This window comes from Pangasianodon hypophthalmus, chromosome 15 (assembly GCF_027358585.1).
Source record: "Pangasianodon hypophthalmus isolate fPanHyp1 chromosome 15, fPanHyp1.pri, whole genome shotgun sequence".
In the NCBI taxonomy this organism is placed as follows: Eukaryota; Metazoa; Chordata; class Actinopteri; order Siluriformes; family Pangasiidae; genus Pangasianodon; species Pangasianodon hypophthalmus.
In genome coordinates this window covers 13,202,979-13,230,314 of record NC_069724.1, presented here as the reverse complement: position 1 = coordinate 13,230,314, position 27,336 = coordinate 13,202,979, and the positions used below count along the sequence as shown (strand labels likewise).

General features: G+C 37.8%; 1 protein-coding gene across 2 annotated transcripts; it reads left to right on the top strand.

Annotated features, from left to right (window-relative positions):
- On the top strand, positions 1-27,336 carry nsg2 (neuronal vesicle trafficking associated 2). Of its 2 annotated transcripts, none has more exons than XM_026941426.3 (5): positions 1-411; positions 884-1,043; positions 6,549-6,668; positions 25,412-25,522; positions 26,332-27,336. In XM_026941426.3, the coding sequence occupies exons 2-5, from the start codon at positions 915-917 to the stop codon at positions 26,524-26,526; spliced, it is 555 nt and encodes a 184-aa protein (XP_026797227.3). In that variant the 5' UTR covers positions 1-411; positions 884-914; the 3' UTR covers positions 26,527-27,336. The 2 variants fall into 2 exon arrangements, with proteins under 2 accessions (XP_026797227.3, XP_026797229.3); XM_026941428.3 differs by having other exon boundaries at positions 1-493.

Below are 27,336 nucleotides of genomic sequence, written 5' to 3'. Positions count from 1 at the left end.
GGCTGGAAGTGCACATCACTGCAGCATTTAATGTTCTTCCTCATCTCCTGCCAGTGAATTCGGTGTGTTACAGAAGGACAACACTAAATGTATTGCCAAGTTTCCTAAAATATTGCTCTGCTGTATCAACTCTTAACAGCCTCTTTGTGCCGTGTCGTGACCTACTGTCATGACGCCTGATTAAACGTGCACTTGGACAAAAAAACAGCATGCTTGCTTTCCTCTGGATCCCTCTAGCGGCGTCGGCTCGCTTGTGCGCGCGCTGGTGAAGAGGCGCTGTGCGGCTCGAGCGTTTCCCCGGAGCGCAGTCTTTCACCTCCTCCATACTGCCTCCTTCCTCTGCACAGCTGCGCGCGCGCCCGCCCGCCCGTCTCCGCCCGACTGCCTTCAACAAAAACACCGCTTCCTCTGGTGAGTATGGAAACCTAGATCAGCGCTTACTATATGACTGAGGGTGAGGTGCATTGCTGGGACTGGTAAGAAGCCATAAAAGGTGCGGAGACATATATACATACATATATATATATATATGATTATGTCTTGCTCAGGTACCCTAACACTAACAACAAATACTATATATATATATATATATATATATATATAGGGTACCTGAGCAAGCTATAATCGTTACTGACGGTATTCTCGCTGCATATTTAAAAACAAGGCTTGTCCGAGAGAGGAATGCATTTCTTATTTTCACTACAATGACCAACAAACGTTTTATTTATGACCGAAAATATCATTATGTCTGATTAAAAAACTATGCAGTCAGACAGACCAGAAGATTTTTTGTGTGTTTGGTTGGTAAATCCAGTAAATCCTATCAGTGCAGCTTTGACAGAATCTAAGCCTGACCATGCTGCCGAAATGATTCCTTTTCCAGGCTGGTGAAAAAGAGAAATACCTGGATAAAGATGGTTAAACTTGGGAGTAATCTACAGGACAAAGGGATTAAAGCAGTGACCGTTGAAGATGGATTTCAAACTGTTCCCCTTATCACGCCCTTGGATGTTAGTAATCTTCAGTACCAAGCGCCAGACAAGGTAAGGCACATTTGTGTCCTGACAGCCATCATCTTACATAAGCACTCATCAGATCTTCCAACATATCAGACTAATGGAGTCTTCACCCTGTCTCCTTCCAGCAAGATGATATTATTGGGGTCTGTCAAAGGCAATCATCTTGACTGAGAAGTACAATTAAGTTGAACATTTTACGAATACATCCTGGTTATGTTCTCTGTATCAACTACAGACTTGAAATGATTTCTGTTACAATATTTTAGTGAAGCATATTGTCCACATCCCTTTCCATACCTTGTCTGCATTCACATTAAAGGCTTGGCGGTGACGTTAGTAGTTTTGCGTGTTGACATGCCTGATGGTGAGCTGCGACTCGTCCCATCCAGGGGACCCGTCCCTATGTATTCCGGCCTCACACAGAGTGTTCCTAGGATAGTCTAGAGATCCACAACAGCACTAACCAGGATAAAGTTGTTACTGAAGACGAACGAATGAATGAGATGCCTTATGTGATGCCTTACTGTTTATTTCATGTTGATATCAAGATAGCAGGGAACACAGGTCAGCAAACAGGGTCAAGGATTTAAAGAGGTCATATTGCTGACTCAAACCAAAGAAACAAACAAACAGACAAAAAAAAAAAGAATGTTTTGAAGCCTATGCCAAATTGCACTTTGGTTCATTAGTGATTCTACTGAGAAAAGCACAATCAGGGCATGCACCTGCTAAGTGAAGTGCCTTGTCACCCTCTCCACACATACACAGATATAATACAGCATTCTGTTATTCTGCACCATGAGTAATACACCCACTTAACCTTACAAAACCTCCACGCCCACTCCCACATATCTGCCATGGGATGTTCATGATCCTTTATGATTCATTATAGTTCTTGAGGAGAAACAGCCATTTTCATTATTTCTGAGCCATTTCTCACTTATGTTTTGTAGCTTTCTAATTGTATGTTTTTTAGATTTCTATTTTGACAAAAAGCAGTATGCAAAGCACGTCTTTAAAGAGACTATTTTATTGAAAGGAATGAATGAATAAATGAATGTGCTTTTTAGCCAACATGCTGCATTAAGGGTCATTAGCGTTGGTATTAACAAGGTACAGGTACAGAATGATTGGCACTCTTTAAAAAGAAAAAAGATTTTAATATAAACGCAATATTTAAACAAAATCACACAGTATGATTCAAATTCTATGCTCAAATAATTGGAGAAACTACTGACCTTTGATATAATGAAAATCATTTTCATAAGAACTTCTGTTTTTAAAGAACCTCTTTTTAATTTTTTTTTTCAAAAATGTGTGGAAGAATGATTGGAATCTTTAAATAATATTTAAGGAATTAATGAAAACCAAATGACATCCTTGAAAAAAAAAATCCTATTTTTATTCAAGTTGCTTTTAGTCCCCAGGAACTCATACGTCCCCATAAGCTGTAGCTTATGACCAGTTCCTGTTTCGCTGAGGTATATATATTTGACCTTATCAATACAGGGAAAACCAAAGACAGTCTGTGATAGAATGGATTTTAGCCTACAATCAATTCCACCCCTGGAAAAGTTTTGAAATGCAGAACAAAATATGGAAAGTGTGGATATTCGGTTGTAAAATAAGACTCAAGATAACAAGATCTTAAATTCATTGTCTTTAGACATGCCCTTATTTCCTGCACCAACGCAGCTTCCCAAATGTATATGTACAGAGTATGTATATGTTTCTCTTTTTGTGATACAGTTTTTGTGATCCACCTTTAAAATTAACAGGAGAAAATTTGGAATGTTAATAATGTATTAAATAAAATGTTTTGGAGAGAAAAAAATAAAAACATGTCAGCATAAATCCATATGACATGAACTCAAAACAAAACATGAATGCAATGCTCATGATGCTATGAAATGCACCAAGGAGGAGTATCTGTGACTTGTTTGGTTTAATTTTATAGTTTATCACTTCTCACATATATTAATATATCAATTAGCAAGCGAGTATAACAGATGAACTTCTCAGAATCAGAAGCATGCCCATATGTGGTAATGGTGATGAAACCATGCAAAATAAAGCATGAGACAAATTCACGCTTTACTACACCCAGACCCCTCGCGGTTAAACATGTCGAGGGAAAGTAAAGGCACTAGTCAGACACGAGCAATATCTTTTGTGTGATGTGAAGTGAAAACACTACAGCTCATAGCAAAAACGTTGGCAAAAAAACTAAAAGAGAATATGCTATGCATGGAAATGTGGTCCAGGATCTTTCTAGAGAATAAATAGAATAAATATTGTGGGAGAGAATAAATATTGTGTTACAGTAAAACTATATATAAAATATAAAAACAGCATGCCCATATGTTTAAGGTCAAGCATCTGCTTTGTATGCGCAATTGAACTGTCAGATCTGCGGTTTTAGGCTTATGTGTGCACTGTCAGATACACTTAGGATTTTAACGCTTCCGTAAACATGTATACAGACAACAAAGGAACCCTTCAGTCTTCCTGGATTTGAGGCATTTGTGTTTACAGACTGTGAACATTTTGTGAGAACAGACCAAATCAGTCTACAGTTAGTATAAGGGACACATTTAGAAGGCAACATAAGAGATGTGATTGGTTTTATATGCATGACTAAAGGCAATCTAGGGGAAATAAATTAGGGCATTATTTGCCAAGGCAACTAGATTATTTCCAGGACACCAATTTAACCTCATTTCCTAAACCCATTGTAGCAAAACAATCATGAGATACAGAGTATGCTCACAGTGATGCTTATTTGAAATTTCTCCTGATCTTGGGATATCTTGTCTGATGGGCCTTGGATGGACTGGTAACCCAGCCACATGTGTATATAGTGGATGAAAAGTTTGAATAAGTAATTGTACCATTAAAAGTGATGGCAAACATTAAGACCAACTGAATAAAATAATGTAAAATCAAAAGTAAAAGTAAATGATCTTCAGATAACTGTAATGTGCTTTCTATACACATAAAGCCTTTTACAACAGATAAAGAGCTAACCCCAGAGAGAAGCCCCCTCAGCCAGCTGGTCTTGGAGCTGACTTTACAATCCAAAACAGGTCCAGCCAAACCCCAGAAGAAAAAAACCCCAGACAGACCAAATCAAATTATTAAAAGACAAAAAGAAAAATATCTAAACCACTGGACAGAAGCAACAACTCAGCAAAGTAGATTAGAATGTTATCTGTTTCTAAACAGAGAATATAAATTGGCAAAATACCTGAGCACAGTGATCGACCCTGAACTAAGAAAAGTCCTGACCATGTACAGACTCAGTCATCACAACTTGCCGTAGAGACGGACATACACAGACACAGACCGACCTGGCTCCCGAAGACAGGCTGTGCCCCCACTGCACACAAAATGAAGTGGAAACAGGACTGCACTTTTTGCCCTAATTATACACAAATTAGGGAAACATTTTTCCCCCCACTTCACAACCCATGAAAAAGACTTCAATCTAATGCCAAACAAGAACAAACTCCCACATCTACTAGGAGAAACCTCAGCAAGCTCAATCCGTTTGTGTCACGACAAAAAGAGTAACCAGTGGAACATGACCACCAACCACACAATAACTTCAACACTGTAAACATGAATAAAATGCTCAGAAACATTTGGATAATAAAACAAATAATTGTGTTTGTGTGTTATTGCTATTATTTTATCTAACTTTTTTTTTTTTTTAAATTGTGTGTAAATGTGTATGTCTATAATTTAATGTTACCAGTGCTTTGGCAATGTAAAGCCTTTTACCATGCCAATAAAGCTACTTGAATCTGAATCTGAATCTCAAGATTACCATTTTATCCTTAGCAGATTGTTATTTTACCTCAACACAGGCCACTGCAACCTTTAGCGGTAGCTAACACTAGACATCCAGCCAACATTGGGTAACTTGACTGGATTTCTGAGTTTATTTGAGCAAAATAAATTCAATGCAGTGTTTCATTAACATTGTGAATAAGGTTAATAATGTAATACCTGGATAATGTGTACCAGCAATGTTATGAGGAACAGACTGTTCTTATTACTGACTTGAAAGGTGCTCATCTTTTTAAAAACAGGAGAGTGCACAGATTTTCTGGAGTGGCACATCCCTATATAAGGCCCATTTGGAAGAGATGCTTATCATGGAGAGGCATTTCACAGTAGGATCTCGGCACCCACCCTTTCCGTTCTATGGCCCAAGGTGATGGCATCCATCATCCACTGGGCCAGCCTCTACTTAGACATGGGAGCACCCTGTGTCTTTTTTCCATGACAAATGAACAGTTTGTCTGAGGATAAGATAGCTACTGTCTGGCCTAAATAATACCAGAAGCACAGCACAGCAATGAGTGCTCTTCAAGCTTGCCCTCACTGAAGACTGCAAGGTCCACTGACTGAGTCACAAAGTTGGGTAATATGACCTTGGGCAGAAATCCCTGCCCAAAGGCCACCACAGAGTCATCTGGCCACCAGTGTATGCAAGGCAAGCTGCTGCTAGAAGTGACTGCTAGCAAGAAGCCGGTTCAAAGACACACACTTCAAGTAAACTTCATGCATAGGCTCATAAGGATGGTCTTTAATTTAGCACAAGGTGGAGGTCCTATGCTGGGACCCAGCAGAGAGAGTCCTCAGCCTTGTGTTGCCCTGATGGCTGATATATCTGACCTTCACAATGTTGTCTCTGCAGATCATGCCAACATTTGAGAACTGGCAAGAACTTCAGAGCCAGATGGACTACCCTTAATTGCAACTGGTCAAAATAATTTGACTTCACACCAGGGGGGCATACGCCCCTAATACCTCTTTGGCACGACACCGCTCCCCAGCAAGTGAGGGAGGCAATTGTGTGGTGATCACAGGTTTGCATGGGCTGAATGAAACAAGGCAGCGGCTCATGTCTGGCCCATGGGCGTTGATACATGTGCCTTAGAAGCTAATTGGCAAGCTGCCTGTTAGGCTTTTGGGGAGTGGGGAATTTTGTGATATGTCAAGAGCAGGGGAGTTGTATATAACCCTGCATTTGAGCGCCCCATTGTAATCAACCAGGATGTCTATTCACACTCTCTTCTTAATTTTAGATTACTCTACCTATAGTTTACTTTTGGAAAATGCTGATGAAAAATGGGAGGCACAACATTGCACATTGAGAGGGAAAGGGGTATGCACTCCTGAGATTGATGGTGTGGAGTAGGGACTGGGAGAGAAAATGGGTTGGACTGCTGTAATTTAGAATAGCCAGGGGATGTTAAGCATTACCAGTAGTTTTAAAAACAAGAGCGAGGTAAATGCAATGACAATGAGATTCAAAAATTATACTTACAGAAGTGCTTTGTAGTCTCTACCAAAAATGCTAGTTCACCTCATGCTAGTTCACAAGGTCAGGGACTAAGAGGACCGTCAAGCTAAAAAAGTAATTTCATTTTTCATGATGATGAAAAATTAAAAGATTTTCTACAGTTTATTTTGTGCATTTTGTGTGTGTTATACTGTGTTTACCCACTTTTTGCGCAGGTGGTGGTAAAGACACGAACTGAATACCAGACGGAGCAGAAGAACAAGGCCAAGATGAAGGTGCCCAAGGTGGAGGAGTACACCATAAGCTTCACTGATGGGGTGTCAGAGAGACTGAAGGTATGGCTTAATTCTCTTAAAATCAGTTCTTAAATTGTTTATCCTTAAATACACAGCAGCACTGCTTGTCAACCCACGATTTGTGTATGCATTAGATTATGTATATGAATATCAAATCTACCGTATCCTGAACCTCGACATTTATAGAACGAGTCTACGGTATCAGCGCTTTGTGATGGTCAGTAAGTTTTCAGCAAAGAGGACTTTTCTGGTTTCTCCGTAACTTCAAAGTCTATAATATTTTGTCTTAGTTGCTTAAAGAGCGAGAAAAAAGAGAGGCTTGTGAAGGAATGATTGTTTATAGCTGCTGTAACATGAGTGATGGAACTAACCTGTCTTGCGGATTAAACATTAAATGTAACTATAAATCCAACATGCCATTCATTACTAAATGAAAAATTGTAAATGTTATAATCATTTTTTAAAAATAAGGTTTTAAGAGTATGAATAAAAACATGAATAAAACACAGATAATAAATGAGTGCATTTAGCTTTGCATTTATCATGCACTACCTTCATCTGTTCTAACAATCAACAAAATGAAATGTGTATGGAACACATAGGTGGCACAAGTACCTAGAATGAATTAAATTGAATATAAATTAAACTTGGGTGGCACAGTGACTTAGTGGGTGGTATTGCTACCTCACTACTCCAGGGTCCCCAGTTCGATTCTGAGCTTGAGTTACTGTCTGGGAGGAGTATTGCGTGTTCTTCCCGTGTCCGCCTGGATTGGTTACATTACACTGTGTGCCCATCATGCCCTATGATGTACTGGTGTCCCGTTCGGGGTGAATTCCACCCCACTGTTGTTCCACCATGACCCTGCCCAGGATAAATCAGTTACTGAAAATGAATTAATGAATTGATCTTGTAAAACCCATACGAACATCACTTTTTGCTACATATTTCATAATTTCAGGAGGACATTATGCTTAGGCTGCCTACATAAGCATTTTGCACTTCACTCACTGCAAGGCTGGGTGCACAAGTACAGATAATGATGAATTTCCTGCTTTGCTCACTACAAAGTTGGAAAGATTGCTACATCATTGACTCGTGCTCTCTGTAGGTTAGCAAGGTTATGCAGTTTATTGTAGTTTATTTAGATGCAACATATCATTTAGCTATAGACACAATGTCTGTAGCAATATTTTTAATTTCCCCAAAGTCAAAGTAAATGTTTAAATGTGTACTTGGTAACTTAAAGTGCTGCAAACAAAATGGTGAGAATCTGTTCCTATTGCATGTCTATACAAAGTGAATCACATGATGATTTGTTTATCTCATATGGCAGTTTACTGTATTTTATTTGTTTTCACAGATGGAGAATCATAAGTTCTTAAGTCTTTAAGAAATTTGTCATGCTGTCCTTCATGCACTGGTTATGTTTGGTTCAATAACTTATTTGTATATGCACACAATACATAAGTCACATTCCCTCGGCCCTGGCCATCAACCTATCAACCTTGGCCATGCTTGAGATGTCCTTAACCAGGCCTAACCTGGAGTACCCTGCATGCACTGCATTGCAATACGCACTGCATAGTATTTTCACAGCTCTAACACACCCAGTTCAACCCAAATCAGGTTGGCTCTTGTCTTGTCTCAAGTATAATAGATCAGGAAAAGCACCTTATTATACCGTATGTAGGACACAGCTACTACAGGACTGGTATTGAAAAGCACTGATATATTGTATTGAGTACTGAGATTTATACAGCCTCTATTGATTTGCCGTTGATCTTTGTGCGCTCCGGACTGAAATATTTGAGTCTGTTTTGGTTCAGTGTATGTATCAGGGAGATGCTGGCAGCACTGACGTCCTAGGTTTAATTAATTCAAAAATTTAGTAGGACGTTTTGCTTCAGTGGTGAAGGTCACTGTAGTAACTGATAAAGGGAAAGGCAAATTATATAGTACAAACACAAAGCTCCCTGTCTGTCTTAAGCGGGGATGTGACTGAGATGTGGAACAAAGCTCTCCACGACAGTACTTGTGAGGCTTAACTCTCTCAGTATTGTTGCAAATTACAAAAAACAAGAACCATATGTCTCTGATATTCCAAGCATATTTTCTCTGTAACTCATACACTTCATGGAGGCATTTTTTTTTGAAATGCAGAATATTCAGACTAATACGTTTTCCCTCCTTTGTTTATCATTTTCCATCAAATGAGTCAACTGAGCTGCAGGCCTGGAATTTCTCTGACTCTTGTTGTGGGCTGATTTCTGTGTTGATATTTAGAATACAAAACATCATTTAGAATACAAAAAAGCGAACTAATCGCTCAGCTCTGTTGCTTGGAGGCTCCCAATGGAACTCGGCCGTATTCCCTGCTGTTGCTCCACCAGCGGTTGGAGGAAGAATGTTCCCCCTCATTAAATGTTCAAAACAAAGAAAAGCAGAGGTCTCTTGGTATCTGGTGTAGCCAAGCAGAACATATTAACACATCATACTAAAATAAATAAGGAAATAAGACAACATAATTGAGAAAGGAGGATCTGGGCATTCATCATGGCTTGGATACATGAGCTGACCATCACTTTGTTGTTTGGCGAATACAGTGAATGGGGACATAAACCGTTTAATAAGTAATATCAATACTCCCTCTGCACCCATAATTGATACTGATTAAATTCTATTCCTCTCTCTTCCATACATGTAAGCATAGATTATACATATATTTTGCATTTTCCTATACAATGCAAAATATATGTATAATCTATGTATGATTAATGCTAACACAGAGCTGCACAATCTCAGGCTCAGACATGCATCTCCTGGCTTGATTGATGAATGGCATGCAGTTGGTAAGCATGAAAGAGGAAAGTGAAATAAAAACAGAGAGGTAGTGATAGAGAGATAGGACACTGAGCCAGCACTGCTCCCTGTCAGTTGACGTCTCTCTGAGAGCTGACTACGTAGTTACTGAGATCCTCACACACCACCTGGACCCGAAGGCTTTTATTTAGCCTCCTATTTATTGGGTGTGGAGAAAAAAAATGAGAGAGACAGGGGGAGTGATAAAGAGAGCAACAGTGAAAAAAGAAGACAGGCTGTTAATAACAAGCTTTGGGAAGAGAGCTTGAGCCAATCAGATAGTAAAAAGTCACTCTCAGTTGGCAGCAAGACTTTGAGAGTGTGAGTAATATTTATGGTCTGTGTGTAAACTGTGTACATTTCATTACAGACATGACTTTGATGTACTATCATATTTTTAGAAGCACATCCCATACCTTACTTGCAACTCGATCAGTTACATTTTGCTGATTCATTATTTTAAATAATATTTGTCAAAATATATGCATGAATTCTGGTTTTAAATTAACATCATAATTCCCTTTGCTAAGGAAAATAAATATTTGTTCTGCACCACATATTTTACGCCTACACTACTAATCCCTCTTACACACACTCTTGTACCAGTTGGCATTGCTCAAGTTTCATTCACAGTAGGACATGATGCGGATTTAGTAGCATTGAGAGGCTTGAAGATAAAAACATCATGTATTGCAGTCCTCCCTAAGCCAGTTTGTTACTCTGAGGTCAGTGAGGATCTTAGCCTGCTCCCAGAGCCTCTTCATTCCCTGTAACTCATCCTGTCATTGACATAAAAGAGACAGACATTCAGGACAGCTCTTTAAAACAGGCCTACAAAACTCCCACTCAAAGACACAAACTTCTCTAATTGTGCTCTGTCAATCTTTTCTCCCAGGCATGCAATATTTTGTGACCAGTCATCCACCCAGACATATGAAATAGTCAATCATTTGAGTAGTGTCTTAGGTCTTAGTGTCTCAAATCCACATTAATCCGGACAAATTTGAAAAGCACATTTTTTTTTCTCTACGTTTTGGCCTTGTGTCCTCACTGAAACAGCATTTTTGTCCATCGAAAAAAACAGAGCTTTTCGAAAATGTTCTGCCATGTGGATAAATTTGAAAATGCCATTTTTGCTTTGTAGTGAGAACAGGGGAAATGGAGATATTCAAAAACAATGATGTATTTTTAGTCATGTGACACAATCATGTGACCCATTCAGCTCAAAACAAACAAGATGGTGGGTGATTTTGTAGTGTAGTTGTTGTGCCTGCTATCCAGTTTGATAGCATTGTTAAAGATTAATGTCACTTTGTACAACCTTCAGATTGCATTTTTTTCAAAGAGGACGGAATGTTCACTCGCAATTGTGACCGTACGAGGACAAGCGCGTTTCAGACCGTACACGGAATGGCGATTTTGGGTGAGACCTGGATGCACCAGTGCATGGTGGGACAATTTTGTACATGAAATTATCGTGCCCGAGGAGTGGTGTGAGAATTTTAGGATGTCTAGCACCTCTCTATATCATCTGAGTGAACTTTTACAACCTCATATTCAAGGCCAGACAACACGACTGAGACCACCAGTGGATGTTGTTACGAAGGTTGTATGTATTTGCGCAACAAAGGTAGATTCTGAAAAATGGTGAATGCGTTTGGATTAGCCTGACAAACTGTGTCTAAAATAATCAGAGAAATGTGCAGGGCTATCACATTTCACCTGGATCCCAGGTATGTTTCACTGCCATTTAAAGAACCAGAAGTACAGAGCCTTGTCACAAAGTTTTACAAAACACACGGAATGCTGAAATGTCTTGGGGCTATAGACTGAACACATATTGAAATAAAATGGCCTGCAGTAAACTCCACTGATTACATCAACAGAAATGGCAAATTCTCCTTGAACATACAGGATACCTGTGATTACAAGTATGTGTCCATGGACGTTGTCTGGCAGTGTTCATGATGCGCACATATCTGCAAATTCAAAAATCAGTGGCTACTTGACAGACGGAAAGATCCCTTTTTGTCAAAGAGTAGTTTGAAGGCAGAAGATCCCGTTCCTGTCTTTTGACTGGGAGACCCAGCGTACCCCCTGCTGCCCTATGCTATGAAAGAGTATGCGAGTGGAGGAGCTACTACTGAGGAACAGTACTTTGGTTTGTCACTGTGACAGAATGGTGATTAACTGCTCTGGGCCTGCCTTTGGGCGTTTAAAAGCACAGTTTGGAGCATTGCAGAGGGCAATCTGGATGATCTTGCATATGTTATCAGTGCCTGTTTTGTCTTGCATAACACTCGTGAAGCTACAGAGAAATCATTCCAGAGCATAATGTATTTTGTTTATAACATATTTCACATTTGTTTCTCAAAGGGCTTTAAACTTTTTCCAATATCAAGAACAGCACCAGGGAGAAAAAAAAAACTTTTTTGGACTTATCATTGCTGATATTAAAACATTTTTTAAATTGTGCTCTGTCAAACAATACAGTGAACATTACCAAAAACTCATGCACTTGTAGGAATTGCTGACATGAATTTACATAATTTACATAAGTAATTCAAACTGAAATGAGTACACAAAACAATCTGTCTGTCATCCGAGAAGAGACATTTGAGAAAACACAGAAGTACCATAAAAGTCCATCAATAAACTTATATAACAATAATAACACATAAAGGGCACACATTGTGCTCTTGTAACCATGGCTACCTTAAATTTGAAAAAGCTGTTACAGTTGAACCAAGAATTGCACAACAATTAAACAAGGTCCTTTAACAAGAACTAAAAAAACGGAACTTTTAAGTATTAAACATTAGACATGACAAACTAAAAAAATTACAGTGTTAGTTAAAGTGTATGACATCAGAGAAAAGACATCCTGAGTTAGAAAACTGAGCAGCATCTTGATGGTGCTGTGGGGTTGATGTGGTCACCACAGGAGGAGGGGTTGAAGCAACAACAGGCCTGAGTGAGTTGTGACCATATGGGTAAGCATGATGCTGATGATGTGAGGTGTAATGTGCCGGCTGTAGTGGTGCAACATATGGAATCTAGGCCATTACCTGTCTCATTAGTGCAAATCCCTCTGCAACTGAATTTGTAAGTTTTTCAGTGTTGGAAGTCAGTCTGCGTATGTTCAAAGACTGAAAAGTCTTTGTTTGCAGCCTCCATCCTCTCAAATGTTTGCCTCTTCAGCTTGAGATCCTCCCGAGCAAGCACAATTAATTGCCCATCATTTGATAGTTTTTGTTTCAGCTTTGCTTGCCTGTAGGTCGACAGCATTGTGTTCAGCCTGTCTCTCATGTGTTCTGGATCACGGTAGACATCCCCTCTGTGTCCGAGCCCGGACTTCAAGTGCTAGCAGCAGCAGGGGAAGAAGCAGAGCTATAGAGCAAAGGGGAAGGACTATCTCTACTGACCGACTGTGGATCATCGTCGTTGTTAATAACCATGGTTTTGATGACAAAATTAATCTTGGTGACGGACGGAGATCCACCCCAAATCTGCTCGCGGAGCTCGAAGTACAGCAACACTACTCTACCATGCATGCTTCTCTTTCTGGAGTCCACCGCGTGGCTGTACTTAAGCCTAATAACCTTCAATTTTGTTGTTATTATTACTTTTGTGAGATCATTCTTATTGTCGGGATAAGCCGCGTCAGCAGAAGGATAGTGCTCCTTGAACCGGTCCAGTATTTCACCATATTTGTTTTGGCACGATTCCCAGGCTACATTTTCACCTGCCTTTGCAACTTTACAGTCTTGGGTTACCCGCAAGCAACAGCTCCAACTCTTCGTCTGTCTATTTAAAAAACTCAGTGCTTTTCCTTGACAATGCCGCATCAATTCAAAGAGACGGAAAGTGAATAAACGCCTGATGGAAATGATGCAGGCCAAAGCTTTTTACGTTTTTACGCATGCACAATATAGGGATGTAAGCGTTTTCAGACGTTTCAGTGTGAACAAGCAATTTTTGGAAAATGTTTGAAAACGCCAGTGTAGACGGAGAGAGTTTTAAAACAAAAATGCAGTTTTCAGATCTTTTGGGAATAATGTGGACATAGCCTAAGATACACACTTGCCTTCTCCTTTGGCACTATTCAGTTGTGCCATGTTAGAGTTGTGCTCTATTGCCAGCACACGAACCTCAACATTGACTGGTTTTGACATAAACAGTGTGTTTAAAAGTATTCACACCCCTTCCATTTTTGCACGCTTTATTGTGTTATAGATTTAATTTAAATGGCTCTACACACAATAACCCCTAAAGACAAAACAAAAACAAGAAATCTTTGCAAATTTATTCAAAATAAAAAACTGAAATGTCTCATTTAGAGAAGTATTCAGACCCTTTATTCAGTATCTTGTAAAAGTACCAATTGTCATGCTGAAAGATGAACCTTCATCCAAGTCTGAGGTTGTGTGCACTCTGTTTTTGCTTTCCAAAAATGTTTTTGTTTTGTCATTATGCATTATTGTGTAAAGATTGCTGGCAACAACTTTACTCCATTTTAAATTAAATCTATAACACAAAGTATACAGAAACTGAAGGGGTCTGAATATGTTCCAAACCCACTGTAGTTCTTCCCTGAACCAACAAAATTTTGTCATGCACTAACCCCAGACACTGGTGGTGACTTTTACTGAATTATTGATCTTGTTAAATGATTGTGACTGTGACCTACAGAATATTGGCAAACCGGATGTCCATCAGCAAAGTCACTCAGTAACCCCACACAGCATATAAACATTGTATTGATTATTCAATATGGAAAAAAAAACTCGAAATGGATTATGAAAGTGGACAAAACAAAGTTGTTCTTTTTTTGTAGACGTAAAAGATGAATATGGGAATTTTTACATGCAATACAGATTTCTGGATAAACCATTTTGCCATGAAACGTACGGCTTTGCGTCATACCTACTGATCTGTAGTGGCTAGTTTTGGTCAGGTAAATTGCTAACCTTATGTTGGCTAATAAAATGTCCAGTGAAAATGTGATGAAAAAGGACAGACCAAAAGGACATTACCATTACTGTTTCTCCCTCATGTTAGTCCTTTATATCTGAGTGCTTTGGGAGCAATTAGTGCTACAGAACAGTTTTCCCTGCTCTCTTTTTCTCTCTGTCTCTCTCTCGCTCTCTCTCTCTCTCCCCTCCCTCCCTCAGTGTTGAGTGTACACCGTTAGCATGACTAATAGTGAGGATGCCCAGTGGATTGTCTGTGTGGGAGAGACTGCCCTGGAGAGCTGGTCTTGTTATTCTGCTTCTGGATAAAGCCCCACAGAAGCTTTTAAACTGGCTGGCAGTTCAGTGCTGCAGCCAAAAAACGTCTTTGCTTTACTTCACCCATCCTAAACGCCAGGGGTGGTGAGAATCACTTGGATACTGTCTCGTATTCGTGCGCATATATGCTGAGACCTTCAACAAAGTCAAAAAGTGAGGTATTATGCAGTATTTGCAATAAAGAGTGCTGTCATACAGCCATGTTCCCTTTAATTCTTCTCGCCTGTACATTTCAGACCATATGTACACCATTATGGAGTTATCCATTTAGCTAGTTGTGAATACTGTCAGAGGTACAAGTATGTCCTCCAAAGCTGGAGATAACCTCCTCTCTGACTAAGGAATATTTTTATAAATTCCTTTTTAAATAACTATTCTTATTAGCAATCACATTTAAACAGTCGTATATTAGACCCTGACACGTTGATAGGGCCAAGCTGAATTTGGTTACTAAAGATCTGAAAACTCCAGTACACATGATACACATTTCCAGATAAAACACATATGCTTTTAAGGGGTTAAACCACCTGGAAATTATTTATTTATTATTAATAATAATAATAATACTAATAAATTAATTATTTATTATTTCCAGGTGGTTTAACCCCTTACATCTCCAGCTAATTTTTAATTTTTGAAGCATATTAAGTACCTACTATGAATTATTCTGTAACTAGTGTGAAACTAATACAAAAATGTCAAGAGTGAGGAATTTGTGTCTGGACCCGCCAGGGAGTTTAAGGGGGTAAACAGGTTCTGTTTCTTTCATAAAGCAGGGAACAACACTTAGCAGATTAATGTCGAATCACACAGTCACCTTATTAGCAATGTGGATTCTTCTTGTTTGCATTTGCTCAGGTTCAAAAGTCATTAACAAGCAGCGTTTCATGTTGTTCTTGGTGCTTAATTACTTATTAATATGGTTATTGCAAATATTGTGAATGAGACCCTCAGTGGGCATATTGCATTTTTGGTGGGTTATCTTTTAAACAGTCATGGCTTGTTACATATTGTTTATTATGACTGTGTAAGATTAGATTCTACTAACAATATCTCGCACCTGCAAAAAATGGCCAGAGCTAAATTCAAGATTTGTAGAAATATACTCCATATTTATTAACTGTCTTTTTTCAGCAGCTCTTAATAGATTTTAGAACCATTTAGATTGGATCTAGATTTTTTACAAAAAAAACCCCCAAAAAAACAATTAAATAATTTCTAACCTTTCTCAATTCAATAAACCTTTAACAATAAACATTTTTCAATTCACTCAATTCACATTTCTCAATTCACCTAATATTTGGTTAGATTTTCAAATTCTAGAGCATTTTAAATGAGATAATTTAAACAAAAACAGAAATTACATTTGAGAATGCTGTAAACAAATCTTAATAACAAAATTTCATGAAATTAAAAAAACAAAAAGATTGTTCAATAGGATAGAAACTAAAATAAAGTAACTGTATAAACAAACATAGTGTTTTTAGATTTGTTATTTTTCAGTGGACAGAAAACAGTCCCACAGTCTCAAACACAGTTTGACAGTTTGACAGTTAATCACTAACACTTAATGACATCGGAAATTTAACCCATAACCACCTTGTTGCTATTATCTGGGAAGGAGTTTGGATTTTCAGTTCAGGCTTAAGGACCCCACTGTAAGGTTAACGTTAATTCTGTCTCTGACGGAGTAGTAACGCTCAAGAAGTTTACATTGTGTGAGCCACTTTTATTATAATTCGGAAGTGACCCCATAGAAAAGCACATGCACTAGGGATCGTTTGACCTTGATCTCAACAGCTGCAAGCGAGTAATTTGCATTATCTTTTCTGAAAATTAGTTTAAAAATATTCTGTCTACTGAAATAATGATTGCAAATAAAGTATGCATCATTCAAGAAGAGAAATATGTAATGTCCACATTCTTTGTGGTGAAATAAGTGTTGAAATGAGGAAAAAAAATGGCCCTGGACTGCGTTTGTAGATGAATTGAAGAACTGTTATGTACACACAAGGAATCATGGGATTTCCTTGCGGAACGTTACCAATAAACCGAATTCTTCTATCCGAGCATTACGAAAGGACCAATTTTAAACGAAAAAAAAAAAATTAAAGCCCTTTATTGACCAGATTGGGCCAGGTCTGAAATTTTATATACACAGTGAAAAAACCAAGTAAAACAGAAATAATAGATTGCTTTGAGATTTCATCAGACAGAATAGATGGGAATATGCCGCTTGCATTGTAACTGTATTGTATATCACAATTTAGATATATTGTTTATTTGTTTATTTGTTTTCAGAGGTTTTTTAAATATGACCCCAGATATTTTCAGATAATTTTCTGTTGACGAAACTTTGTGGATAAACTCTACCTGAGATTTCTCTATACCTCACAGATGTGCAAGTTCTGGGGAAAAACTAGTATAAACAGCATTATTCTTTAAACAGTATGACACTTCAAGCCGCAATGACAGTAATGGTCAAATCTTATATCAGAACATTTGAATAGAAAATGGGACTCAGTGAATTCAGACTCTTTGGTCTATAATGATAGAGGAGGTTATAATGATGGAGGAGATAAATAGTAAAAGTAGCAAAATGCTACAGCATTGTTGTTTTACAAAAGCTAATGCATAGAGAATAGAAGCATTTAAGACCGTAAGACCACCTGCAACATTATATATAATATACAGATTCCAAATATAAAATTATATAAATATTCATTTCTGACACTTGCTTCTTTACAGTACAAATTAACACAATTCAATGTCTTCCAATGTCTATGCATATATAATTATGTTTACCAAATATATACACCCTAATATTTTCATTATTAGCCTGATTTGTGAAGAGACTGATTTTGTTATGCATTCCACCAAATGTTTTAATCTGTTTTGTGAATAAGTGTAATGTATTAATGACCCTGAATAGACAATGGAAGTGGAGCTGCAGAGGGAATCTGGCTCAGGGATTATGGTTCTCCATATCTGGATTATACTGAGCAGCAACATGAAAAACATCAGTAATTGAGCAACAGCAAAAACAGCCTTGGAGCTGAACACTAGGGCGCTGTAATGATGATCAGAGATGGGAAGGAGCAATTAATGTAAAATGTAAAAACCACATTGTTTTCTTGAAAGCAAATGTTCCGATAGACACACAGTGGTGTTTGAGCTGAAATTACCTCATTTAACGCTGACACAGAGTTTGAGTCATCCAGGTGGATTTGGCTGTGCATAATGTTAACTTCACTCTCTGGTGTGAATAGGGCTTCAAAGTAAGCCTAGCATGAATCATTTTCAGAGAGCAAATGAATGGTACAAGAGAAGCTTTGTGTGAGAATCCAAGTAAGACTAATACCTGGAGACTGTCACATGTATTTTAACTGCTTTTGGAGCCTATTACAGGATTTACTTTCATATACCAAGTACTTCATTGGCGAATTAGGTCATCTGGCATGGGTTGTTTGTAGCCCATAGACCATGAAAGGTACCTTTCATCAGAGCTTGATGGTACCTTTGATCAGAGAGTCTTGATTGAATATCCACATAAACATTACTTTACTTTATCTTCACATAACCCTTTTTTTTTGGTTGTATGTGTTTGGTTATCATATAGATCATGTATCACAATATCATGAATTACAGTCTAACAACAAATATTTAGCTAAATATAATATTTAACTACACTGTGCGGGATACATTATAAGCCGTGATTATAGTTGGCATATAACCTACGTCAGTGAGTTAAATCTAAAAGTTACATAAATGTTTATGTGGAGAAGTTACATGTATTCAGATTTTGTCTAAGCACCTGCTTAAATTGATTTTTCTGGATGCGCCTTATGGATTATGCAAATCACCAACATGCAGTCCATGCCTGATTTTTCTTGAATAGACAGGGTTTTCAGTAGCATCTACACCACTGGCTCTAAACAAAAGCAATTGTCTCTTCAATTTGCAATTGTCTCTTAACCCTGAAAAAAAAAATCGGATAGAAAATGAAAAAAATATTTTTCAGTCAAATGAAAATCATTTTATTTAATTTGATCATTAATTCTTTAAGAGTTGTGTTCAAAGTTCCAAAATTTAATTTTTGAAATGTCATATGTGATGTTACAGTCCCCTCCGAAGTATTAATAGTTCTGAATGGCTACTCTTGGTTTGAGCCCTGGGTTTTGCATGTTAAGACATTTGTTGTTAAAAAGGATAAACCAACATGAAGACCAGAGAGCTGTCTATGGGAGTAAAGGATGCCATTTTGAAGCTGAGAAAAGAGGGAAAAAACAAATAATCAAATCACCAATTTGGAATTTCCTGAAAAAGAAAGAAACTATTGGTGTACTAACATCAATTGGAATTCACAAAGAAATACAGAGATGACCCAGAAAATTTGGAAGGTGATGGAAAGGCCAAAGTGTGGAGAAAGAAAGGATCTACTCATGATCCAAAACATACTAACTCATTGGTCAAGCACAGCAGAGGTTGTGTCCTGGCTTGAGCTTGCATGGCTGCTTCTGGAACAGACTCACTAATCTTTATTAATGTAACTTGTGATGGTAGCAGCAGAATGAATTCAAAATCTACAGAAACATTCTGACTGCCAGTCTACAGAGAAATGCATCCTATCTAATTGGGAGGAACGTCAGCATGCATCAAGGCAATGACCCAAAACACACTGGCAACACAGCAAAGGACTTCATCAGGGAGAAAAAAGTGGAAGTTTTAGACTGGCCAAGTCAATCACCAAAACAAACAACAGCTGAAAGAAGCTCCTAGAAAAGCAATCACAAAAGAAAAATGCAACACTTTGGTGATGTCAGTGGGTTGCCGGATTGATGCAGTTATTGCAAGCATGGGATATACAAAAAAATATATTAAGTGTTAATTACTTTAATTTATTTTAAGAAGATCTGTTCCTGCACATTTGGTCACCTAAAAATTGGGTGGCTTCAAACAAAAGGTGCCATGTTCGAAGTTGTTTAATACATGTAGATGTAAATATCAGGAAATGAAAACTGAAATTCTGATCTGTCATCTTATATTCATCTTTTGATCTCAAACCCAAATGTCTTCAGTGTATAGCAAACACACACACACAAAAATTTCACCCTGCTGTTCCAATACTTTTGGAGGGGGTTGTGTTTAAAATGGATTAGATGAGATTTTTTTGGTCATCAATCTACACAAAGTAACCCATAATGATAATGCGAAAATATGTTTATAGAAAATTCTATTTAAAACTCAAAAACAAATTTATTGAAAATCAAAAACTGAAAACTTTCTTTTTTATACAAGTATACAGACCCAGGAGAAGAACCTTTGGCAGCAACTACAGATTTGTATTCTTGGGTAAGTCTCTACAAGGTTAGCTCACCTGCATTTGGGCAGTTTCTCCTCTTCTTCGTGGTAGACTCTGTCAGGTTCAGATCAGATTGGATGCGATGCATCTGGCAACTGCCATCTTCAGGTCTCTATATCGGAGTTCAAATCTGGGCTTTTACTGGGCCATTAAAGGACATTCAGAGACTTGCCCCGAAGCCACCCCAGCATTGTCTTGGCTGTATACTTCAGGTCTTTGTCATGCTGAGAGGTGAACCTTTGCCCCAGTTTGAGGTTGTGTGCACTCTGTAGCGGGTTTTCTTCGAGGACATCTCTGTATTTGCTTCTGTCTAGCCACTTGACCATAAAGGCCTGATTGACAGAGCATTTCTGAGATGGTTGTCCTTCCAGCAGGTTCTACTGTCTCTGAATGAGGACTTCTGAAGCTCTACACACACAGGTGTGTCCGTTTCTAAATCATGTTTAATCAATTGAATTTACCACAGGTGGACCCCAGGCAAGATCTAGAGACATCTTAAGATAATCATAGCAAACAGGATGCACCTGAGCTCAAATTGGAGTGCCTTAGCCAAGTTTTTCCTATTTTTTTTTTTTTACTTTTCAAGAAATTTGGAGGAAAAAACATTTTTGCTTTGTCACACTGGATTATTGGCCAAAAAGTCAGTTCAATCCATTTTTAATTACATATACAATACAATCAACTGTGCAAAAAATGCAGGGCTCTGAATACATTCTGAACCCACTGTATGTCTGTTCCTTCATTAGTAACATACAAGTTGAGGAAAGTTGAGTCTGACTTTACATTCTGCTGTGTGACTTCCGCAGAGGTGAGACATGGTCACACACAACATATGAGGATGATCTGTAGTCAAGCCCCCCACAGGATGAGATTCCTGTGATCACTTTGTTCATTGATCACATTTGGTCTACCCAGCTACCTGTCATAAATAACTCATAGCTATAACAATACCGACCTGGTTCTTTTTAGACGTTGTGATCAAGGACAATAAAATATCTTCAACATACGTTCACAAGTATAAAAAGTTTGCAACTCCTTTTAGTTCTGAGAGATACATCTCCTGCATACTGCATAAGACACACTACCACCCAATGTCTTGCACCATTATGAAGACTATTGCCTCATCTGCAGTCAGGCAAAAAAAAACTTCACTTTCTTTCCCCTCACAAATTATGCTGTCATGAACCATCTCGTCTGAGTATTCATGAACTTCATTTGAATTCTACTGTTGGTGTATTTTGTGTTGCCAGCTGAATCCAATTGCTTTTATATATGAGGGTTGTACTTTTTCCAGTTTCTTCTAAAATGTCTAAGATTGCCTTTATTGTTGGATCCATCTGATTCTCTGTGTCCTCTCCAGGATATGTTCTGGGTAGCGGGTGGAGGTAGTAAGGGGACCTCTGATATTGTTTTATGTATGCCTGATTCACTTTTATTCACCTTTCCCTTTCTTTGTTTACTGTTTCTATCATTGTTGAGTCTCTCTCAGTATTAATCTGTTGCTGCTTTCATAGAAATATGGCACTTTGATGGTGTTCTGATTTTGCATGGTCTTTAAAGCCACCACTATAACACAATGCTATAACACAATACAGTTTTTAGTTCTGACAAACCTGTTTTTGATTCTGTTACTGGAGCACTAGGGAGTGAAAAATGTCTACAGGTGTAACAAGCAGAATCTGTTCAACAAGCAGAATTCATTGAATGCCCTTGTATTGTGTCCATGCTGCATCTTGGGATATAGGCTGAATAGTTGCATCAGCTCTAGACCAGTAAATATCTGGGTAGCTAACAAGTAGGTTTGTAAAGACGTTTGTAATGAAGAGATTTTCGGGCCACTTTCTCCTCCATATCCTCCAACTTTTTCATATGTCTGCCTGAGGTATCATCTTGGTAAATTCGATTCAATTTCAATTCAATTTTATTTGTATAGCGCTTTTAACAATGGCCATTGTCACAAAGCAGCTTTACAGAAATAAATGAATTCAAAAAATATATTGTAAATATGTGAATTTATCCCTAATGAGCAAGCCAGAGGTGACGGAGGCAAGGAAAAACTCCCTGAGAAGATATGAGGAAGAAACCTTGAGAGGAACCAGGCTCAAAAGGGAACCCATCCTCATCTGGGTGCTAACGGACAGTGCGATTATAAATAAATCCCTTCTATTATTGTGTACTATATGGACAAATAGTGCAACTGTGCAGCCAGTAAATTCAATGTAGTTTTTGCAAGAAGTCCAGTTGGTTAAAATCTATCCACTGTCCACTGATGGAGTCCTGAGTACGAAGGTGCTCGTGGCAACTGTAGCCCCAAAGCCACCACACCAAAGATAGCAGTGTATTAAGCACAATTTTTGACCTAGTCAAATGACATAACTATTTTATTAAAAAAAAAAAAAGGTTAACACCAGAACCACCATGCAATGTTAAGAAATTGTGAATTCACTGTAGTAAGTGCTGCTGGCCTATTAAGGCACAAAAGAAGGAAGATGCTTTTTAGTCTCAGTCTCTGCTGAGGCTATGTTGTCTAGGTGAAAAAATCTCACAAAAACAAAAACTGGCTAAATTGCCTGTTTGACTGTAATGTTTTAATTCTGACAAAAATATATGCAAACGTAGTTGCAAATAATTTCTATGTGGGTACAGTGGATAATACAAAAAGTCTACACTCTCCCTTGTTGAAATTGCAGGTTTTTGTTATGTAAAAAAAAAAAAAAAAAAAGAAACCAAGGTAAATCATTGCAGGTCTTTTCCCACACTTTGCAAGAACATTTTGCTTGTAATGTAGCACTCAGTGTTTTTGTGTAAGAATGTACCAATGTAGCACATTTTAATTTAGCAAATTTAATTCCATTCTTCCTTGCAAAAATGCTCCAGATCTATCAAATTGCGATCCCCGGTGCATAGCCCTCTTCATATCATTCCACAGGTTTTCGATAGGATTTAAATCTGGGCTCTTCCAAAACATTGATCTTCTTCTTCTGAAGCTGTTCTTTTTTTCACATGGATTTGTGCTTTGGGCCATTATCATGCTGGAGAGTGATTTTTAAAAAAAAATTTTATCTTCAGCTGTCAAACAGTGGCCTGCAGGATAGGTATTTGGAGCTACCCATGAGTCCCTCTTTCTTTACTAGGGTGCTAGTCCTAGCTGAAGAAAAGCAGCCCCTTAACATGATGCTGCCATCACCATGCTTCACCATGGTCATGGTGTTCTTTGGGTAATAAACTGTCTTGCACCAATGATATCTTTTAGAATTATGCTCAAAAAGTTCCACCTTGGTCTCGTCAGACCAGAATATGTTTTGCCACATGGTTTGATGTGATCACATGTATGTTTTAGGCACACTTACATAATCCTTATATTTTTAATTATGTTAGTGTGTCCAATTACTTTTGAGCCTATGAAAATGGTGGGACTATGTAAAAAAAAAAAAAAATGGCTGTAATTCCTAAATGGTCAATATTTCTGTTAAACCACTTGATTTAAACTTGAATTGCTTCATTTCAAATCCATTTTTTGTGTCACTGTTCAAATACTTAAGGACCTGACTGTATGTGTGCACATTGTAAAAATTTTTCTTCTTTTCCCCTAAAGCATTTCTATTTGTTTTTCACTTGAATTTTGTTGGTTGCTATATCATATTAAAGGTGGAAAAAGATCTGACATTAGTGATTTTGGTTGTTTTTTACACAAAAACCTGCACTTTCAACAAGAATTTTTTATATCCTCTCTGTGTCTATCAACGCTTATGCTTTGCTGAACTGGTGAAGAATCCTCCTGATGGCTTTCTTCTTTTGAGGAACTGGTGGATTTCTCTCTGATCTGTTAGTTAAGGTAGTAAAAGATATACTTAATCCAACCTATGTGGCACAGTCCAACAACCATGGCACAGTCAACGTCACTGAGATCACAGTTATTCCCTGTTCTGATGTTTGATGTGAATATTAACTGAAGCTCTTGACCCGAGTCTGCATGATTTTATGCATTGCGCTGCTGCCACATGATTACCTGATTGGATAATTACATGAACGAGCAGGTGGACTGTTGTTCTTAATAAATTAGCCAGTAATTGCGTATTGTTTTGTCTTTATATACCGTTGAGAAATAGAAATTAAGAAATAGAGTATCCACCTGTCATCTTATCTTTTGGGAGATGAATTTCAACTAAAGTGCTTGGGGGTTAATTTGCATTTACTGTTTACAGTAAATGCAATTTACAGTAAAGTTACACTCTTCTTCATTCGCCTACTCTCTCTATCCTGTCATTCATGTAGACAGAAAGTCACATTAAACCTCTAACGTCACCTCTAACGTTGCAGGTTATTCCTGATGTTGAAAATATGATGACTGAGTGATGATGACTATATTACTGAGACATTATGTCACAAAAACTACACTACAAACAGTGGGCATTTTGTATGATATACATGGCTGTCTGTTAATTTATGTCATCTTACCATAAAATTCAGAGCAGTTAGCAGTTATTGGTCATGTAGCTTTACCTGGTACAAGGAACAATAACCATAAACTGTCAAAGTACTTTTGTAGAATAAATGTGGCTGAATTTGTAGCTGTCATCTGGCTCTATCAGTAACATATCTATCTGCATCATTATAATTAGCTGGTAACTTACATAACTTACCTCTACATACAAATTGTTTATTTTGTATATTGTGTTTTTGCTATTTGTACATTGTCTGTTTGTATATTTGTATATTATTCTTTTTATTGTCTGTGTCTTGTCTTGTCACTGTCATTCTGTTGCACTGTGGAGATTCTGTCACTAAAACAAATTCCTTGTATGTGTAAACATACCTGGCAATAAAGTTCATTCTGATTCTGATTCTGATTCTGATTCTGTAATCACTGACACCCAGTTATGGACACTGCAGCTGAAAGACAGAGAGTTGCCTCCCTTTTTCTGTGCTGATAGCTCTTAACGAAGTACTTGGCCAGCCTCTTTTGAGCCACAGGTGCTTGAAGTGTATGCTGATTCCTCGTTTGTATCACTTAGTTGTAATGAATAGGTCAGGTGGCTGAAAAAAAAAAACAAAAAACGTTTTATGCATGTGATTGTTGGTCTGGCATAATTGCATCAACTACTGATATTACAGAAAACTTGAGACACTGGTAAAATACAGCAAGACAACTGAAGATTGTATAGCACAAGGTGACAGTTACGACAATCTAATAAAAAAAAAAAAGCTTTGATAACACAAACATTGATGACTGTTACACTAAGGACATGTCCTTTTTTCATCCACAGGTCACCATCCTAATTGTCCTGGCTTTGGCATTTCTTGCCTGCATAGTGTTTTTAGTGGTGTACAAGGCATTCACTTATGACCACACCTGCCCAGATGGCTTTGTGTACAAGGTGAGTGAGTGTTTATTAGACTTCTCTCAGTAAGGACTTCCTTAAATCAGGCTCTTGAAAAATACAGTACCCCACATTTTAAAGCCCATATGTTTAATGTTCCTAAGGTTTTTAACACGTTAGTAAAATTAACTGTTTCACATGTCCTTTGATGCATGTGTTGTGGAATCATAGTCAGTAGGTGTTTGATCAATATGGCTTATTAGAGTAGGGTAGAGAGCTGTATTGTCATTCTAGCCATATACAAGTAAACAGAAGGAAAAAATAGCATTTTTCACAACCTTGTTGCAGTATATTATGAAGGAAAGTGGCAGTGTGGTACAAGATATTCACTGGACAAACATGTAATGCAATTAAGGAAGTTACAGTCCAATAGACAACAACATTCAAGACAACAAATACACGCTGTGCAAGTTGATGTAGTACAACAAATACAGTTGTGATGGTGGAACATAAGGTACATGCAGTAAATGTCCAATAATAATACAAATAATATTAACTTGATACAGGCTATCAAATGGAAATAACTTTAGCAGTTCAGTAGCAATTGCATTCTGATGGTGTCAGTTGGTGAGTTTTAATTGGGTGTCAGAAAGCACTGGTGTGCCTTAATAAATTTCACATAATCACATATAATTGTATGATGTTATGCACGCTCTTCTTTTTGGAAAGCCGAGAATGTAAAATAGCTCATTTACTACTTGATTGAAAATAAATCTTAGAACATCATCTGATCTCAGTTTGCAAGCATGTAATCAGATGATGAAAGAAATTTGGGCTTTTGAAATGATTGAATTGCACTCCAACAGCACAAGCGATGCATCCCAGCCTCCCTTGAGGCCTACTACACTGCACAGGATGCTCACTCTCGTGGACGCTTCTACACGGTGATCAGCCACTACAGCAGCATGGCTAAGCAGACCATGTCACGCTCCGTCTCACCATGGCTTCCAAATGGCAACGTCCAGCATGATGATAAACCACCCAATACTGTCAGCCAATGAGGCTGCTAATGCTGATACTTCAGTGGCCATGCCTGCTTGTTCCCCATCTGACTTACCTAACACTATTCTCCATTTCTACTCTTCTATTTAATTTTTTACTCATATAGTTCATTTGTACAAGTTATTTATTTATGATTACCTTTATTGTATAATTTCAGTTTTTATTGTATTGAATATCAGATAATTGTTTGTACAAAGGCATGCGTCTGTGACGCATATCAAAAGCAAAGGACCCATTAGAAACCATGTAGGTTCATGACTGTCTGATTCATTGTAAAAGGCATGTTGCAGATACTGTATGGGATTTTTTTGTGCTTTGTTTCCAAGCATATTGTTTGTGTGGTTTTATGTCCAGACTGGGATATATAAATAACAGTAATAAAACAAACAAAAAAAAAATCATATACTGGTGACAAAATACATGGTAAATGTATGTTATGGTTCCTCCTTTGAGCCTAACTGTAAATAGCCCATGAGAAGTAAGATCCAGTGTCTGTGTTGCCATAGGAGACGTTGTAAGATTATTACTGTTTCTGATTAAGAAGCCTTTTGGAGCTTTGTGTTTCACTTTAGCCAGCAGTCTATGATCAATCTGAGGAGGATGATCCAGGGACAAAATACCCAGTGCTCTGGGATGTAGAAACTCCGACTGCTATGTTTAGTAATAGATCTGTGCTATTATCGCTTTTCTTATTATTTGCTGTCAGTAAAAAAGAAATCTTGTGCTAAATCCTAGTTAATATGTAGCAAAGCGTGGAATATTTGATTCTGTAGCCTTTAGGTTTAAAACAATAAAGATATTATAAGACA